This window comes from Amblyomma mixtum, chromosome 5, assembly GCF_055824585.1.
Source record: "Amblyomma mixtum isolate Tamu chromosome 5, ASM5582458v1, whole genome shotgun sequence".
Lineage (NCBI taxonomy): Eukaryota > Metazoa > Arthropoda > Arachnida > Ixodida > Ixodidae > Amblyomma > Amblyomma mixtum.
Window position 1 is genome coordinate 150,407,950 of NC_143016.1, and position 18,370 is coordinate 150,426,319.

Genomic DNA, 18,370 nt, shown 5'->3' on the forward strand with positions numbered 1-18,370 from the left:
TGCTTGAAAAATACGTTCAGCAATGCACGCAACATGAAAGCTAGACCTTAATCGCAAGCAGCATGAGCAGCAGGAGCTTCAACAATATGTACCACACCTTTGGTGTCGAGATCGTGAGCGAAGGACTGCAACTGTAACAAAACAAATACGTCTAGCGATGCGTTCAACATGAAAGCTAGACCTGCACCGCGAGCAACATGAGCAGAGTAGGCTCAAACAGCGAGTACCGCCCCTTTAGTATCGTGTCCGGGAGCCCAGGAGTCCAGCTGCAGCAACGCAAATACGGCAAGCAATGCGCGCAGCATCAAGCCTGGACCTGCATAGCGAGCAACGTAAACGGCGGGGCTCGAACAACATGCGAACGAGCCCGATTGAAACCAAGCCGACACGCCGCGCAATGCGAGCAACATTAAACCTGCACTTCAGCACGGCTTTCGTACCCGCTAGCGAACGAGTCTATTTAAAATCATGCCAAATGGCATTTAGTGCGAAGAAAGACTGCAGCCGCTGGCGCTCCACACAAAATCATCCGAAAAAACACGACTGACAACTGAAAAACGACGACTTATCTCACAGAGACGCGGATCCACAACATTATCGAAGTTAGCCGGCCGATCCTGTGCAGCCAAACCTTTCGGCGAGCCGCGTTGCTTTTTCTGAGAAGGAATTACAAAAAATCTTTTGCCACTGCCACCTCGGTTGTTGCATCTATACGCGCAACAGAAGCTCGGCATCGCCGCAACACGTAGACGCCGTCAAAGATGGCAAAAAAAAAACGCTTCCCGCGAAAACTGTTGCACAGAAAGAAAACGAAGCGCGCTCCCAGCCCCAGCAATGGCGCCGGCGTCTGCCGCGGAGCCAAAAAGTGCGCGCTAACACGTGACTACGGCGCCTCGGCCAATGGGAGGCTTGATTCTCCGGCGGAGCGCCAGGAGAGGAGGAGTGTCGGAAAGTTCAAAGCTTTTCGCTACTTTTGTTTCATTGAGGGGCTTTACATTTATCGCATGTGGTTGCGTTATTGCTATTATTGTTTGTAATTTGTAGACTTTGTAGTCAATAATTTTTACAAGTTGAATAAAAGAATAAGAGCCCGATATTTTAAGAGTATATTTACCTGAAAAAAAGAAGCTGCGGAACGTTCCGAGAGCTTGTGCCCTTCATAAGCACAACGAAAAAGGTAGCTAAAATCAACATTTTTTCACCTAGACAGTGCACGTTCCCTAAAAGTCGTAGAGTAAAGGCGATGCTTAGCCGCGTAGAGCGCAGTACTAAGTTTCTTCACGCAAAATCTCAGAATTATAAAGTGCTGGTTAATTGAACAGTATTGCATTCCGTTTTTAACTATTCCGAAAAAACGCTAAATTTGATCAGGAATAACTTTTAAACTAAACAAGGCAGATAGATGCAATTTTCAGAATGGATGAGCGATTGGACAATCTCAAACTGTACAAGAAGTCGCCGCAGTGCAATGCATATCCCAAAAGTTATTGCAGATTACATTGTTCTGTTTTCTATGCTTTTCAAACAAGCGTGGCTAATAAACTAATCTATACACGTACTTTTAAATGCTTAAATATGCGCACTAGCATCACATCTCAAAGGATCTCGAAAGATATTTCTCTAGGTGCAAGAGATTTTTCACAATTTTGCATTTCCTGAGACAAGTTGAGCTCAACTGCCAGTTTTTATCTTCGCGTTTTCTTTTACAGTTGAAACAAATTTGCAGCTACCGTTCAACCAAATGCATCTTTTGAAAGCAGTGAAAACTAGCTTTTCGGAGATATCTGAACCATATTTATGAAGCGAACGAGCGAGGTACAGTCGACGTAAAAATATCACCAAAAATGGTTCCCGCTCACCGCCAGAGTGGGACCGCCACCTTAAGAGCGGTGTTGCTGCTTGTGTTACTGGTGCGTTCTTAAGATGTTAGGCTTCGCCTCTGAGTGAAACCCGACAGCGTCTTGCAACGCTGCCAGGGAGTTCATAAAATGCCACCGCCCGTTCGATTCTACGCCTTGCTCGTGGGCAGATTGGTTTTTGAGGAAACGAAATGTATCTGTCTCGCAGATCTGGGTGGACACCTAAACCTCGCCGTAACGGGAAGGGAGGAAGATGGGAGTGAACGAAGACACCGTATTCACTAGAGGCGCCTTTGTTCATTCCAAACCATCGAGCTGGCATGGCGGAGTGGTTAGCATGCTCGCCTCGCACTCCGGAGACCAGGGTTCGATTCCCGAACTCGAGCAATTTCCTACTCGGTATTATTTATTTATCTGGCCTTACTCGAAGGGTTAATTAGGTTAATTGGTTAATGGGGAAATAAATAAACTCCGTCCCACTTACTTGGAGCATCACTATACGATCCCTTCAATTGGTTGCATGGTTACCAGGCAAACTACAATTGGCCCCGTTTGAAATTCGCGCACTGTGACGTCACGACCGTTTCGACCAATAGAAAAGCGTGGCATTTCTGCCGACAACTTCTGCTTACAACGATGAGGCATTCAAGGCTTCCGCCTTAACAAACGACCTACTCGCCCGATAACGTACTGTCTTCTATGTGCCACGCACGTGTACCACACGACTCAAAACTGCCGGATTAGTATTCCATCCTACTGCCATGTTTAGAAAGCATTTTAGCCGCTCCTAACCGCGAATGGCAATAAAAGACGTGCGGTAAACCTTTCGTCGTTTCATTGAGGTCATCAAGAGCGCTTTTGTTCTGGATTCTATTTATAACTTTACACTAATGACGAAATCTAATCTTTGGCGGAATCCCATCTGATAGGGTAGAGAGATCATAGCTCTCTAAAAACCTTCCCGGAGTAACCCATTTAGTGATGATCCCCATACGTGGAGTGCCTTCCCACTAGAGAGACTCTTTTCGATATCTGGAACAATTCCGACTTGGCAATATTAAATACTAGATTCACTTTTGATGTCGTTCACTTCACTTTCGCAATATAATATTTCGACCTAAACCAAGAATTTTTAATCAAATTTGTTCCTATGAATTAATCAATAAATTGTCCTCTTTCAAGAAAATAATATTCGCCTTGCGATGCAACTTGTCTGAACACAGTGCACCGGCGTACTTTTCGTGCCACTTATATGGAATTTTCGCAAACAACACCACTAAAAAAATATCAGATGACACCAATAATAAATACGCAGTACAGTTTTTTGGGGTATCCCATTTCAATATGCTATAGCAATGAGCTCATATTTAAGCTTAGTTTCGTGCTATGTTGCAGTAAAAAAGTTCGTACCCAACATAGGTCCCGACAGAAACATAAAGCGTGTGACATCGAAAACTGCCTGCTCACCTAGGAAAAACATGTCCACGTTAACAATTCAGTAAAATGTATTTCCATTCGAAGAAAACTGCTGCTAAGTGTACTGAAAATTAGAAAGGCTTGTTTTTAAAAAGTCATGCCTTATTGAAAAAAAAAAGCCGCACTTTGGTGGAGTCCAAAAGTGCGTTTGCATTATTTTCGAAACACGTCATTTTGGTCGCTCTTTAGTCAAAATAGCTTCTCCGGCTTCGCTGCTGCGTGCTGGCAAAACGAGAATATGTTGTGAATAGCTAATTGCGAGGGCTGCCGGTTATCATAAAGGAGGCCTGCGCCGGAGTGTCCTGAACATTCCACATCCCCACCAAATGGAGAAACTACATCCCCAAGAGAAGACTGCCCTACCAACGACACACAGCCGAGGAACATGATAAGCCCTACATTAACGCCTGCAGTACCGATTTCTTTCTGCCCGTACGGGGCAGGTGCCAGCTAGACGATAAGCCACCTTTTGAGGCATATATCGAGCTGGAGAAAATCTGCGAGCAGCACCTCGCCCTCGATATTCGCACACGGCAGGTCTGCATCCTCTAAACATTCCCAGTTAAAAGGGGCAGAACGCGGCACTTAATTTGGCCTAAAAGCGTCGTCAGGAGTGCACGCTTTTCTTCATATTTAGCACTCTAGTATAAAACCCCAAGCCGAGATACCGCTTCAGTCATGCCTATTTTCTAAGCACTCCAGTTTAACTTACCGAGTAGGCAATTGTATGACCAGCTCGTATCCAATAAGAATGAAAGTCGCTTGGAAAGTTTCCAGTGATTTTGTAGAGATGGGTCTTTAGAGATGGTCCAGCGACTCTAACAAACAACTTACCGCCGCTCTTTCGTGGCTATAGTATTCACAAGCTCCACCCCAGCTGCCCACATGGCTGACGAAACCCCTTTTTGTGGGCGTGTACGCTGCCTTGTGGAAACCCAGGTGCCACTGAAAAGACAAAGATCACGTTTCATTCAAAAACAGCATCCCAAGTAGATTAACTCAGGAAAGTGAGCGAAGTGCTGCAGTGGGATGTTCTTCAATGTGAACGACGCGCTATCCGCAATTCAATTACACCATCCACAACATTACCCGGCACATTTCCAGCCGCTACTAGTTAATTTATAAAAGCGCAAATAAACGTTGTTCCTTATGCGGTAGGATCATCCCTATGTTGGAATTATAAATGCACTTAATTTCTCTCCTTTTTCGTTCATAGCCTCGCGGGACGGAGGCATGAAATGTTGACGTCTAAAACCACTGCTAAAGAACATCGATGAAGAGACGGAAATAAACAGTACGGGCAATCACCGATCCTCTATCCTCCCCCCCCCCCCCCCACCCTCCCTCTCATTGTATGTACTCTAAATCAAGCCGAGCAGGTCGCTTGCCGTCAATTTCAAACCAAACTCTTCCTACGCACTACCTCAACTGATTAATTCCCCCCACTGAGGGGCCAGCAAACTGTGCTTATGCGGCCCCGCTCTAAGAAGGCTTTGCTTACGCCATGCGCCACCATACGCGGGACTCGAACTTCCGGAGTGGTGTTAGGCCGCGTTGCTCAGCTCACAGCCTAGGGCTGAACTCAGTCTGGAGCGCTGGGCCACCGAGGTCGCCGGTGCCCAAGAGCTCACGGCCATCTAATACGGCTGCCAGTCCTCACCTAACTCCTTCTCCTGCGTACCTCACACCCCCTCATCACGGTTGACACCGTGATATTTTTACAACAAAATCAAAGTTTGCCGGAACAGGTGAAGAAAAAGTAGTAATTTTGGAGAAATACTGTGAAAAAAAGGGTAGCAGCAAGAACATAGCCACATATAACGGTTTCAGGCAATCACATGCCAGGCATTGCGCATGGAAGCACCGGATTACGCCATGTTGGGTCTCCAGTGCCTTGAAAGGCCTGTCAGTTGCTATTTTTCTTGATTAAGTCCTCTCAATCTCTAATGAGACACGAAGAGATACTCCTAAAGCTTGATCTGAAACACAGCAATACGCGCGATTCTTTTGACTGCCACTTCAAAGCAGCGGTGGTTATATCAGAATGCCGGACAGATATTAGAGGTGATGCGAGCAAAGGAAACAGGTTCAGGAAGTAACACATACCTTCCCTAACATGTACGATGTGTAGCCCAGGTCACTGAGCCATTCTGGAAGAAGCTTCAAGTCCAGTGATAGTCCTCTTGGCTCGGACATCATGATAACGAAATGCTGCAGTCCTGCATAAGAGTTGAGCGTTTCTTTCAGCCTGCTACCATGAAACACTGGTATATTTGCATTGCATTGCTTTGTGGAAATGTTTGCAGAATAAAGTAAGTGGTGTACCTTCATCATTCTTGGTACATGTAATGTCTTATACTTCGTCTTACGACAGCCTTTTCCTCTGCTGGTGCTAATGCTCTTTAGGAACAGCCAATGGTGCCCGATTAAATTCTATACAGCGCTTAGTGCATGATTGCGCGCCCCAAAACCTGTCGCAGTGGTTGACACTTTTAATCGGAAATTTCACGGCTAGCACACGAATGCCCTCGGTGACGCGGCTGATTTAGAAAGGCCCCAGCCGTCAGTGCGTGTGCTCAGATGGGTCGAAGTAAGCGGGTGCTCTTCCAATACGAGGTGGACATGCATGCAATAAAAACCAGTTTTTAGAGCAAGTGCTTTAAAAATCGGAACTCTGGTTTCCGCTTTGTAGGTTGACTAAAATTCGGAACTTCCAATTTTAGAGCACTTGCAAGCGTTTGAAACGCCTGCAGTGGCGTGCATTCGAGAGTATCACTTCACATTGTCCGCACCCGTACTCCTTCTTGCGTGTGCACAAAAATCACGCTCACAATGAACCTGGAGTACTCTAATTTTCGAAATGACTTTTACTTGTTAGTTGCCCTATGTAGGTTTATTAACTGTTGTAGTTTGAGGCCTAACCTTGGTACCTTACCGGCTACAAAGGATTTTTGCGAGTTCATATTACTACTGTTGGTAGCATGATTTATTCGAGGAGCTGCCAAAAATTAAGTGGTGACTTTGCGACTTCTGTCATATTAAGTGGAATAGCGCAAAGTGTAAAAAAGTAGCTACAACAGTTAAAGCAGGTTACAAAATACCGTCTTCGCAAGAATACCACACACTTGCAGGTTTTATAGGTTACTGTCATCTCTGTTTGATTCTATAAGGAGCTCTGACGTGCGCTGTGCATACTAGACATTCTACTAATGTATTTTTTGCTCTTTATCTGGCTGAAATCATTTACAAATTTTCATACCCTAAGCATAAACCTGTTCTTTCCTTCCATCAGAGCACAAGAGAATATTTGGGAGCAGCAACAAGGAGAAGGCTCCCAAAACAAGCACTCTCGAGCCCAAAATGTTCGCGCTTAACGTCACTTAGCGATTCATGGTTTAAATGCATCCTTGTTTTGTTTCTTTTACAAAACATCATTGCATATTCAAATAACTAGGAAACAAAGGTTTTACACAAAATATCATTCAGCCATGAATAAAAAGTCTGGCAAATAACAGAAAAAAATCGAGAACCTCAATTTCAAGCAACTCTACTCGAAAACGAAAAATGCATGTTAAAGATAATAAAGAAGTAAAAACAGAAAAATTGAAAAAGTTACAGAAAATTTTTTGCAGGCCAGCTGCAAGCAAAATTTGTGTATTAAATTTCTTACAGTGTAGCTTAAGAAACAACTTTTCATACTGCTTTAAAGTCAGATCTAATCTGTCCGGCGTCACCTGCATCACATTATTGCGCTTTGCTTCCAGTGTAATAATGAAATTTACGGTTCATTCAAATTTTATATATAGCACACAAGTATGAACCGAATGGCGTGCTGCTAAATCTGTCTTGTAGTCCTTAAAACGAAAGGAAGGTTAGAAAGAGGTTTATCTCGTTGGGAAATGAATTTAAGGCTAAGAAAGGCTACCAAAATTGAACGCAGGTGTGATTGCGGGAGATTTACCACCACCAGAATTAGTTCAGCTCCTAACTGTTTCCACAAGCGAGGACAACTAGAACTTCTAGATTTCCTTTTTCTCTCCTGCAAATCATAGCTGCGAATGCTCGTCTGTTCCCCATACTGAAGTACCTACTTATGTATTTGGAACTCGCCAACAAAGGCAGCAACACCTCCAGATTATCAGGTCACTTTTTCGGACTTTGCCGAAACTCTGGTCATTGCGTGAATCGTCGCCACCTGGACCTAACCCCTGGCACTTTCCTTTACTGAAAGTATAAAGAAAATAAGTGAATGCCACGAGCCTGCACAGAAAACGTGTCACATGTCCAGGTGCACTAATATTCTTCGGATTTAAGATGACCATGCCGAACACATTCATTGTTAAAATTAACCAATGTTTGCTCATAACCTCAGAAATTGGTCAATAAGAGAGCGTCTAAAGTTATATTGCAGTCATTTCCATTTGCCGAGCTACCCGATATATATTAGATTATGAAATTTTTGCGATTTATCTTTTGTTAGACATCGGTAATCATGTTTTTCAACTTTTTTCAAGTGCCACCAAACGTACGTACTAAACTTTTGCTTGCTAAACTGTACAGAATAACCCAATCAACCATTCAACGTGTTTCGCTAATAGAACTCCTTGGTATTTTGTGAGTTTTTATTAAAAAAATGGTAAGCTTTGCAGCACTTTTCAACACTAAACAGCCTCATAATGCTTCTAACAGAAATTTTAATTCTATTTCAATTTTTTGTATACGTCGATAAGACTGAGGTACGAATATGTATCACATCTCAGGCCTTTTTACAAAGTCATTGGTAAGATTGTGTGCCCATTTTTATTTTACAAAACCAGTGGTCGAAATGGCTTGAAATTGATGCCAATGAATTGCTAGTCTTTCTAAGGGAAATTTTACCTTTTCTATGCATGTGTCACACGCATACCGCTTGTGTCTTATAAGTTATAAATGCTTTGAAGCCATGCGAAAGATTGCTGTGTGTATGTGCTGTGTACACTCCATTAACCTTCATTACTTTGCATGCTTTGTAGCCACTAAAAATGTCACTGTCGTTATAATGCAAAGCGCGGAGCCTAAAGAAAAGTGTTCAACATAAATTAAGGACAACGCAGCGAAGTATGGGAAGAAAATTGGTAGGCGTAACATTAAAAGACAGGAAGAGGTCAGAGTTGGGTAGAGGGCAAACGCTGGTTAATGACATCCTAGTCGAAATCAAGAGGAAGTAATAGGCTTTGACAGGGCAAGTAATGCGCAGGAAGGATAGCCACTGGACCTTAAGGCTGACCGAGTGGATTCGAAGGGAAGACAAGTGTAGCAGGGGGCGGTCGAATGTTAAGAGGGTGAATGAGATTAAGAAGTTTGCGGGGGTGAGGTGGTCGCAGCTGGCAAATGACAGGGTTAATTAAAGGGACATGGGAGAAGCCTTTACCCTGCAATGGGCGTAGGCAGGCTGACGATGACGATGGTGCTGCTAATGATCTTTATGCAATGGGCGACTTCGTCACGAAGGAATCACAAAGTGATACGAACTACTAGCGCGCCATTACAGCGTGCATCAAGGTCCCTGGCCGAACACAAGCCATTGAACTTCACTGCATAGATTTGTGAGTGTACCTTGAACGCTAGCGAATGACATATTGATTGAATCGCGTACACACTGATACCCAATATGTGTTTACAAAGTTTTTCAGGCAATCATAGAGTACCGTCATGTGGTACTGTACAGCTCACATTTTTCGCCTCATATATACCTGGGCTCATTTTTTTCCCATTTGGCTTCAGTACTAGTGCGGTACTTCTCTTTTGAGGGTAACTAAAAGATATATGACTTCAACGTATTGAACCTCGCCATGCGGAAAGTTTTAAAAATTTTAAAAGCTCCGCTTTTAAGGGTATGACGCGACAGCTGCTCCTCTTGCCCACACAGACACGGACCCTATTTCGTATTTCATAATCGCCATCTTAAAGTGGAAGACCTTATAAAGCACTGCTTTGACCAAGCCCTCAGAACGTGCCTGTGTGGCATAGCAGTAGCATGTCTCACTCGCAACCCTTGTGCCGCTGGTGTCACTGGCGCCATCTATGGGAGTCTCTTGTAACAGCCACCTTTTCGGCCAATCCGGATTTTTTGGTCACGCCGACGGCAACTGCGGCACCGGCTTTTCAGCGGCACGAGGCCCTTAAGCTGCCGCGTTAAAATTGTCGGTTTGAAGCTCCAGCATCATTTTTACATGCGCAGTCATATGCACGTCAAGTTTCCATCTCTCATTTTTTCTGAGTCTTGGAGAAGAAGCCTACCGGTGTGTATGGGGTGACGACCAGTCATGATGGCTGATCTGGAAGGCGTGCAGAGGTTGTGGTGGTAAAGCCTCGTGAGGCGGACTCCGTTCCAAGCGAGAGCATCGATATTTGGAGTCCGAATCTGGGCGTTGCCGGTGTAGCTGACATCGGCCCAACCCTGCAAAAATGAGGTGATTGTTAAGCGGAGACCGCTGTAGAAATACAATATCAACGAAATGAACCGCCATTTCTTGATAGTCTGTCTCAAGAACACTGGAATCATTACATAGCCAAGCGCTTCGTTTAAGCGCCGGCCCTGGAAATGCTAAAACAAAGGAATTTTAATGAGAGGAAAATAGAGGTGGTTTGAAATGCTAACTTGGGCATTTCAGTTAAGACTACTTATGTTACTAAGCCGAGACCAAGCGTTCTCAGTACTTTGCATCGTGATAGCAGTAAAAGAAAAAAGGTGGTGCACAAGTGAAAACGTTATCGCTGGAATATAGTACTGCAGTATTATTCAACAGGTTTTTAATATAACGAGGTATTGTCATAAAATGCTAACTTTTAGTCACAGTTTGCGACCACTGAGATGATGGATACCTCTATGTTGCATTTCATAATAAACTCCAAAAAAGAAACATCTGAACTCATCGCAGGCACTCCATGCTAGTAGTCTTATACAATGCTTCACAGTAACCATTTTCAAGCCTAGTAATGCAGGGCTGAAAAAAGGGCAGCGTCAAGTGTAAGTACTCAATAAAACATTATTATGTTATCAGCTTTTCCGCCTGACGGAAGCCATACAGCATAAAAGGGATCATCAGTTGCGGTGATCGGTTGTGGCGATAGCATAGTGTTTTCATGCAGTGACCAGCGAATATGTTCTGAATACCTTTACTTTACCTTCAAAATCTAGCTTGAATGTCCGCGCGCGGCTCCTTTTCATCGGGTTTCTTTACCACGAGGACGCGGTGGCGGGAAAAGCCGGGCACATCGCTTAAAGGAGGTCAGTGCCAGCGACGCGTGTGAGGTCAACAAAGGATGTGGCCGGAAAGGGAGCCTGCGGCCGGAGTCTGATACACCGAGTGCGGCAATGGTGGCTTCGAAGATAAGCTCGCGCAAATTCGTCTGTATTAGCGATACCACATCAGATCGAGAGTAAGTATCCGCCGCCCCGGCTAGCTCGGCGGTGGCTGTTGCTACCGGACCTAGCCACTCTGCAAATGAGCCACCACTTCACCCCGCTCCCTCGAGCTTTTTTTTTTTTTGCCCACGTGGTGAGAACTCTGTGTCTCGTGTTGTACATTTGAACTGCTTCATTCAATCACGTAATGCTCTGTACGTTTATGCAGCTTTTTCGATCATCACGGAAGCATTATTCCTGTATAAACTCCACAATAACCCATTCTTTGTTTTATCTATGGATCTTTGTAATACTAAAGCAGCAAGTTGGGTCATTTGCGGATAACTCATGACGGAAAGAATTTTCCTGTTATAAACAGACAAAAACAACCTCGTAAAAGGCAGGACATGCACAGACTCTCAGCCGATTTTATTTTTACATATACAAGGAATATATGCAGAAAGGGGAAAGCAACCAAATAAAAACATGGCGGCAACGCAAGCAGCAATCAAAGCGGAGACGCTGCCAAAACAGTTCACATGTGTCCCAGATACGAAGTTTTAAAGCCTCCAATTGAAACAGACGGAGAGCTGATGCACGCATTAGCTATTTTGTTGACAAAATAAGCCTCCATCTCTCGTGTTAGGCGAACCTTGTGTGGCGAAAAAGTATGTCACTGCGTGCTGACCACCCTTAGTTTTCTCTCTTTTTTTCAGTCTTCTTTTCTTTTTTTTCCTTCTTTGCACCGCCGCCAATGTACTGCAACATGTGAGCATTGGTCGGAGGATGGGACCCATAGATGATCTTTCAGATGGACATTGAGAAAAGGCCCGTTTGGAGAGCATAAATATTCCTACATAATAAGCATTGGGTGGGGTTAACGTGGTTATCTTTGGCCTTTCAGCATGCTATATCCCTCGTGCATCACCATCATCATCATCATGAGCCTGACTCTCTTTTGGCATCCAGTCGGTTACCCTTAAAAGCCATCGGTGATCTTGCCTTCACATTACAAGCCCTGCCGACACCCACTTTTGCATGATTTCGACTAGAATGTCATTAAACAGCATTTTTTCTCTGACCCACTCGACCCTCTTCCCGCCTGTTTACGTTACACTCATCTTTTTCCTTTTGAAAGCTCGCTGCGTTGTCACTTAAGGCATACTCTTTTCGTTAACCTCCACTTATCTGGTCCCTACGTGAGTAACAGTAAGATGCAGCTATTATATACACGTATTTTACTCTCGAGGGACGTTGGTAAAGTGCCATTCATGATCTCAGAGAACCTGCCAAATGCGCTCCACCCCATTCTTAAGCTTCTATTTAATTCTTGTGAAGCGAATCTGCGGTGACAACCTACCTTAAGTAGGCGTATTCCATCACCCCATCCAGCACCTCGCTACCAATTTTAAACTGCTGCCCCCCTTCAAGGCGGTTGAACATTACTTTGGTTTCCTGCATACTATTTTTTTGATCCACCTTTCTGCTCTGTCCGTCTAATTCACTGATCACGGCATGCAATTTATGCCCTGAGTTAAAGAGCAAGGTAATATCAACAGCGAACCACAGATTATTAAAGAATTCTCCACTAACTCTTATCCCGAACTGTTCCCAGTCCGGGCCTCTGAATACCATCTGCGAACAAGCGGTATGTTGCATGGCGACATCTTATCTCCCCGATTCGCACCCTTCTTCTTTTTACTTTCACTGTTTACTTTACGGAGGAATATAGTGTCTGTGCAGTGGTTATAGATATCATCCGGTAATTTCATATATTACTCATCTACACCCTGATTCCGTAATGCCTGCATGACTGCTGATGTTGGTTCTGAGTCAAAATGGTTTTTCGTAGTCTATTAAGGCTTTAACACGTTTTGGCGGGCTAGTTGGTTAAGCATCTTGAATAAACAGCGGGAACGAAGACGAGCACAAAAGACAAGAAAACGGACGACACGGCGCTGGGTCGTCCGTTTTCTTGTCTTTTGTGCTCGTCTTCGTTCGCGCTGTTTATTCAAGACTATTAAGGCTATATAGTATAGGGGTTCCTAATACTGTGTGCATTTTTCTATCACCTGACTGATAGTGTGAGTATGCTCCATTGTCGGGTAGCCTTTACAAAGCCTTCCTTTTTAATTTCGTTGATTGAAGACTTAGGTTTTCTGGACTCTATTCCCAATTGCCTTAGTAAATACCGTGTAGGTTACCTACAATAGGCTGATCGCTCTGGAATTTGATGCATGCATGCATGTCCCGATAAAATCAGCTGAGCGTCTGCACTCGTTTATTTTTACGTGCTGTCTTTGTGTTTCTAACGCAGTTGTGGTCTTGCCGTCTTGTAACTTCGTAATTCGTCAGTCGTGTACGCTTCAGTCCCTTGCCTTTGGGTAATCAAGATGTTAATATCATGGTCTGGCATGGTAGTGTTTTGTTGCAACTTTGTACAGAGTTAATTGTCTCATTGTCCGGGATGCTGTGCGCGCTCCGTGCCTTCGGTCAGCAACTAATCAGGTGTGACCCCTATCGCCAGTCAGCGGTACTAATCTCCCTCTTTCACGCGTATTGTGGAGTAGTTTTTCGCTCCGCCCCCCTGCAAACAGTTGTAGTGCACATCGATGGGCAGGTTAACCAAATTAATTGCGGCAGTGCCTCTTCTGCTGGTGTCTAGGAGAACTTTCAGGCTGAAATGATCCTTACAGTCGCCACTGACTGGCTATTTATGACGTCGTGACAAGGTTTTTCTGCGCTTTTCATGGCCTTGTTTCTACCGGCATAGTTCATTTTAGCCGCCGCCAGAGGAAGTACCAGACATGCACAGCTGTCCTCAGTGATCGCCTACAGCATGAGCGCAGCATGTTATTTCTTTGACCCATTCTTGGTACCGAGAACTGTGGTGTGCGAAACATGGAGCAACCACACGGCTGGAGGCAGCCGAAAGCGCAAACACTGTACAATTGTTTGTGCCTTTTGCGACAAAGTAACATCAGCACATATCAATAAGGAAAGCCAAGTTGAATGTTGAAACTTCCGATTCTGAGGATGACGGTGAGCGAGGACCAATGAAGTCAGAGTGAGGGATGGTTAGAAAATTTTAAGAAGTGAGGGGGGGCAAAGGATTTATTCGTGAGTATGAGGGAGGAATGGCCACAACTAGCACATTTGATCACCTCTCTACGTGCTGAAATTAAGATCAGGCATGCCATGCGTTATACGGCAATTTTTTACCTTAGACTAGAGCTTATCATTCTTTATTTATCTTTTTCAGAATTGCATGGGCCAAAACTGTGAGAGAATTACCGACTAATTGAAGCGCACTGACAGAGAATGCAGCCAGTTCCTCCGTGGGAAAAGAATGAGGTAATTTAAGTACAGCACAAGGTTCGAAACAAGCTTTTGTGAAACACAAAAGAGCTAAGCGCATAGCGAGTTGTAATCAAATGAGCCAACTACAGCTAGCCAATGGAAGGCTTACAGGACGTCACGTGTGCCAAACAAATGCAGCACTGCTGTGACTCGTGACCCTTTGTGGCGCCAAAGCTCAGGTCTGAGCAGATTATTTACTAGATTTTTTCCAAACACTTTTGTGGTGGAAGTGGACGCGTGTTAAGAATTAGGTGACCGGAAAATACCAAGGACCCATGATATGAACCGCCGCACAAAACGCGCGACCAGAGCAGGGGTTCACAGACTGGTTTGCAGAGCCTATAGGCTCGTTGAGAGTAGTTTTCGGTTCCTCGAGCAGCAAAATCGAGGGTTGCCCAGACCATTAAGTTTATTTTCCCCACATTATTTTTTGACAGACAATTATTGAGCTGCTTACAGCGGGTGGTTTCTTTACACAGCACACCATTAAACTTAAATTCGGGGATTATACACCGTCTTATACGGTGAGCGCCGACCGCTCAGAAGCTGCTTTGTGCAGTGAGCGGGGCAGGGCAACCCCAAAGAGCTGATGTGTGTGGGAATCTGGCTTTCCGCCGTCGCCTTTGCGCGGCTGTGCCGGCCGCCCGCGTTGTTTCTCCTCTTTCCCTTGCCCCCGCCTCAGGCGGTGGAGAGGCGGCTGGGTGACTAATCACTGTCATTTAGCCACAGCTCCGCCCCGGCTCCCCAAGGGCCTTTGCCATTGGCGCCTTTTGGCGGGAATTCGGGACCCCGCTTTGGGCGGCCGCGCGCCGCGCGACCGTCCGAGCGGGGCCCAGACGAGAGAGATCCCTCCGAGACAGCGTAAGGTGCGTACGTTACTGTTTGTCCGTGCCGGCCTTTGCCGTTCGGACCAGTGCTTACTCGAGCTCGCCCGCACGTGTCCTCTGACCTGCAGCGGCTCGAGCCTGTCCAGCGGGGTCCAGCGACCTCTGACAGGCGTACCTTGCGTTGAATGCCCACTCTCTCTCGCAACCGGCCCAACGGTCGACACGAGAGAGAGATCACAGCACTGCCGCGGGGACATTCTCCTGCAGCGGCGTGCTAGCGGTGCGCATTACTCGAGTCGCTTCGTGCGCGCAGCGGAGCCTTGCTCCTCGCGCGCCCCCGGGACGGGGTGACTATCGCGCGGTACTTTTCCACGCTAGATGCCTCCAAAGGTTACCTACAGGTCCAGATGGCTGACACTGACCGGTCCAAGACCGCGTTCACGTGCCACAGAGGGCTGTTTGAGTTCACTCGTATGCCCTTTGGTCTCTGCAATGGTCCTGCGACTTTTCAGAGGCTCATGGACCGCGTCCTGGGGGAAGCGAAATGGTCCCACGCCATGTGCTACCTGGACGATATCGTGATTTATTCACGAACCTTCGATGAGCACTTAGGCCACATTGCCGACGTGCTCGAGAGGGTACGGGCTGCTGGGATGACTTTGAATCCTGCGAAAGCCCAAATAGCGCGGACCCGGGTTCAGTTACTAGGGTTCACGCTGGGCGAGGGCTCTATTGAGCCTGATGCGGAGAAACTTCGAGCCATACTCGAATTTCCCGCGCCTAAGGACGTACGCGGCCTCCGCCGCTTTCTGGGAATGGCCAATTTTTATCGGTCGTTCATCCCGTCCTGTGCCCGCGTGCAGGCACCCTTGACCAAGCTCTTGGGAAAGACTGCAGCGTGGCGATGGGGGCCCGAGCAAGAGCGATCCTTTCGCCTCCTGTCTAGTGCCATTGCCGAGACAGCGCAGCTCAGGCTACCCGACCTGACCAGACAGTTCGTAGTCCAGACTGACGCGAGCGATCTGGGTTTAGGAGCAGTTCTCCTACAGGAATTCGATGGCGTGTTGCAACCGCTGGCCTTTGCCAGCCGCTCCTTGCTGCCCTCGGAGAGGAATTATTCCGTGACCGAGAAGGAGTGCCTCGCCATCGTGTTTGCACTGCGCAAATTTGACGTCTACCTTGATGGAACGCAATTCGTGGTGCAGACAGACCACAGTGCGCTCAGTTGGCTGATGCGGCTCCGCGAGCCTGCGGGTCGGCTGGCGCGCTGGGCTCTCCTGATACAGCATTACGACTTTTCGGTGCAGTATCGAAAGGGGAGCACAAACGTGGTAGCTGACGCGCTATCCCGTGCCCCACTCGCCAGCGGCGCTTTGACGCCTGTAGGCGGAGGGGGCGAAACAGCGGACGAGCCGCCGGGCGGCAAGGAGGGGGAGCCCGGAAACGGGTTAACCCATTCCGCTAACCAGGCAAGCAGCGCTTCGCAAAGAGGACGAGAGGCGAAGCTCTTCGTGAGCGCCTCGGAGTTGCCGACGCGAACGGAAATTTTGGCTGCAAACCTGAGTGGGGACGAGACCACGCTCCCCTCTGGGATGACTGGAATCGTTTTCAGCCGTAAAGAGCTACTGAAAGCCCAGCAAAATGACCCCTTTTGTCGCGTAATGAGCGACGGTCTCAGGGAGACGGAGCGCCGTGACGCTACTGGTATTGTAGCGGGCGCAGGGGGGCAGAAGCCAGCGTGTGTCGCGGCGAACCCCGGGGATTCATATTTGCTGGACAATGACGGGCTCGTGCTGAAGTACATAGCCACCGATGACGAGTCCATCGACCCGTTCAAGGTGGTTATCCCCAAAAGTCTGAGAGGCGCACTTTTGCGATTCTCTCATGACGAACCACTGGCCGGTCATCTGAGTGGCTCCAAAGTTTTTGCAAAACTGAGTCAATCGGTGACGTGGCCCGGCATGAAGCGTGACATTTTCCGCTATTGCCGTTCCTGCCATGTCTGTCAAGCGGTGAAGTCACGGGGCGGCAAGCCGCCTGGAATGATGAAACCAATTGACAGTGTGCGTCCGTGGCAGATGGCCACCTGCGATTTGATGGGGCCTTTCCCCAGGAGCAAGCAGGGGTTCATTTACCTGATGGTAGTCGCTGACCACTTTTCCAAATGGGTTGAGTTGTACCCCCTTCGGAAAGTGTCAGCACGAGCGGTGCTGGATAAACTCCAGGAAGTGTTCTGTCGGTTCGGCTTTCCGGAAAGACTGATCACGGACAATGCGTCCTATTTCACCGCTCGGGTGTTCGGTAACACGTGCCGTTCCCTCGGAATCGAGCACTACACCACTTCACCCTACCACCCCCAGTCCAATTTGACCGAGCGAATCAACCGAACGCTCAAGCCAATGCTGGCGGCCTTTGCCGAGTGTCAAAAGGATTGGGCAGACCATTTGAGCGAGTTTGCGTTCGCCATCCGAACAGCTGAGAATCGCTCAACTGGTTTCTCTCCCGCCTTCCTCAATTTCGGGAGGGAGCTGGCGAATCCGATGTCAAACGTCGTGCAGAGCCAGCTCGGGGATGAGCAGACGCGGGCAGACTGCTCTGCTTATGCGTCGACGCTTCGGGACCGGCTTGGTCGGGCTCTCAACAGAGCAAGGCAGAGTTTGGCGGCAGCCAGAGCCCAACAGAAGGCTCAATATGACCGCAAGCACCGCCGCCTGACTTTTCAGGTGGGTGATCTTGTCCTGAAGCGCAACCACGTTCTTAGCGATGCGAGCAAGGGGTTCTCAGCCTCGCTCGCTCCTAAGTGGCTTGGTCCGTACCGAGTGGTCAGAGTCTGGTCGCCACTCGCGTACCTGCTGGAGGATCCCCTTACGGGGAAAACCAGCCGTGCCCACATCGCAGACCTGAAGGCCTACGCGTCACGGTCTGACGAGCTTGCGCCGGTACCCATTGGTATCAAAGGCAAGCGCAAAGGCACAACTGGTGCTGCGGAACGCAAGCGTACGGAGCACCGGTACAATCTGAGGCGACGGTCACCGGTGTGATTTATGCCGGACGGCGGACTTTTCCGCAACCGAAGGCACGCAGCCTCAGCTAGCTGGCGAGCTTTCTCGTCAGGCCCTACCTAGGCGAAGCACGGTGTGTGTGTGTTTTTTGTTGTTGTTTGTGCAGCATGCTCAGTTCCAGCCTTGTGTGTTTATCAGTTTATTTATTTGTTTTGTTTTAGTCAGTTTCTAGCCACTTTCGTTTCCCCGCTTGTACATCTGTTTTCGTTCTAACGTACCGAGATGTGCATAGGCAAACTTCAGCCAGCTCGTGCTTGCTCTTATCTTCAAGAAGAAAACGATGGGTGTCGTTTGTACAGCGCGCCTTTTCTCATTTCCGGCCCGACTGTGGGTGGTTGGCTCGTTAAGGAGCCGTGTGTCGCGGTGCGAGTTTTGTGCGGCCCGTATGGACGGGAAGTT

The 18,370-nt window shown here is 47.3% G+C and overlaps 1 protein-coding gene across 2 annotated transcripts in view; it reads right to left on the reverse strand.

Annotated features, from left to right (window-relative positions):
- Positions 1–18,370, reverse strand: part of LOC149344140 (arylsulfatase B-like) — a 189,073-nt gene that overhangs the window by 30,214 nt on the left and 140,489 nt on the right. For both annotated transcript variants that reach the window (XM_089546165.1, XM_089546166.1), the window contains exons 4-6: positions 9,615–9,774; positions 5,442–5,554; positions 4,170–4,280 (exon numbers count right to left, since the gene is read on the reverse strand). In XM_089546165.1, coding sequence (XP_089402291.1) covers positions 4,170–4,280; positions 5,442–5,554; positions 9,615–9,774 — 384 coding nt within the window. The remainder of the gene's footprint in view (positions 1–4,169; positions 4,281–5,441; positions 5,555–9,614; positions 9,775–18,370) is intronic.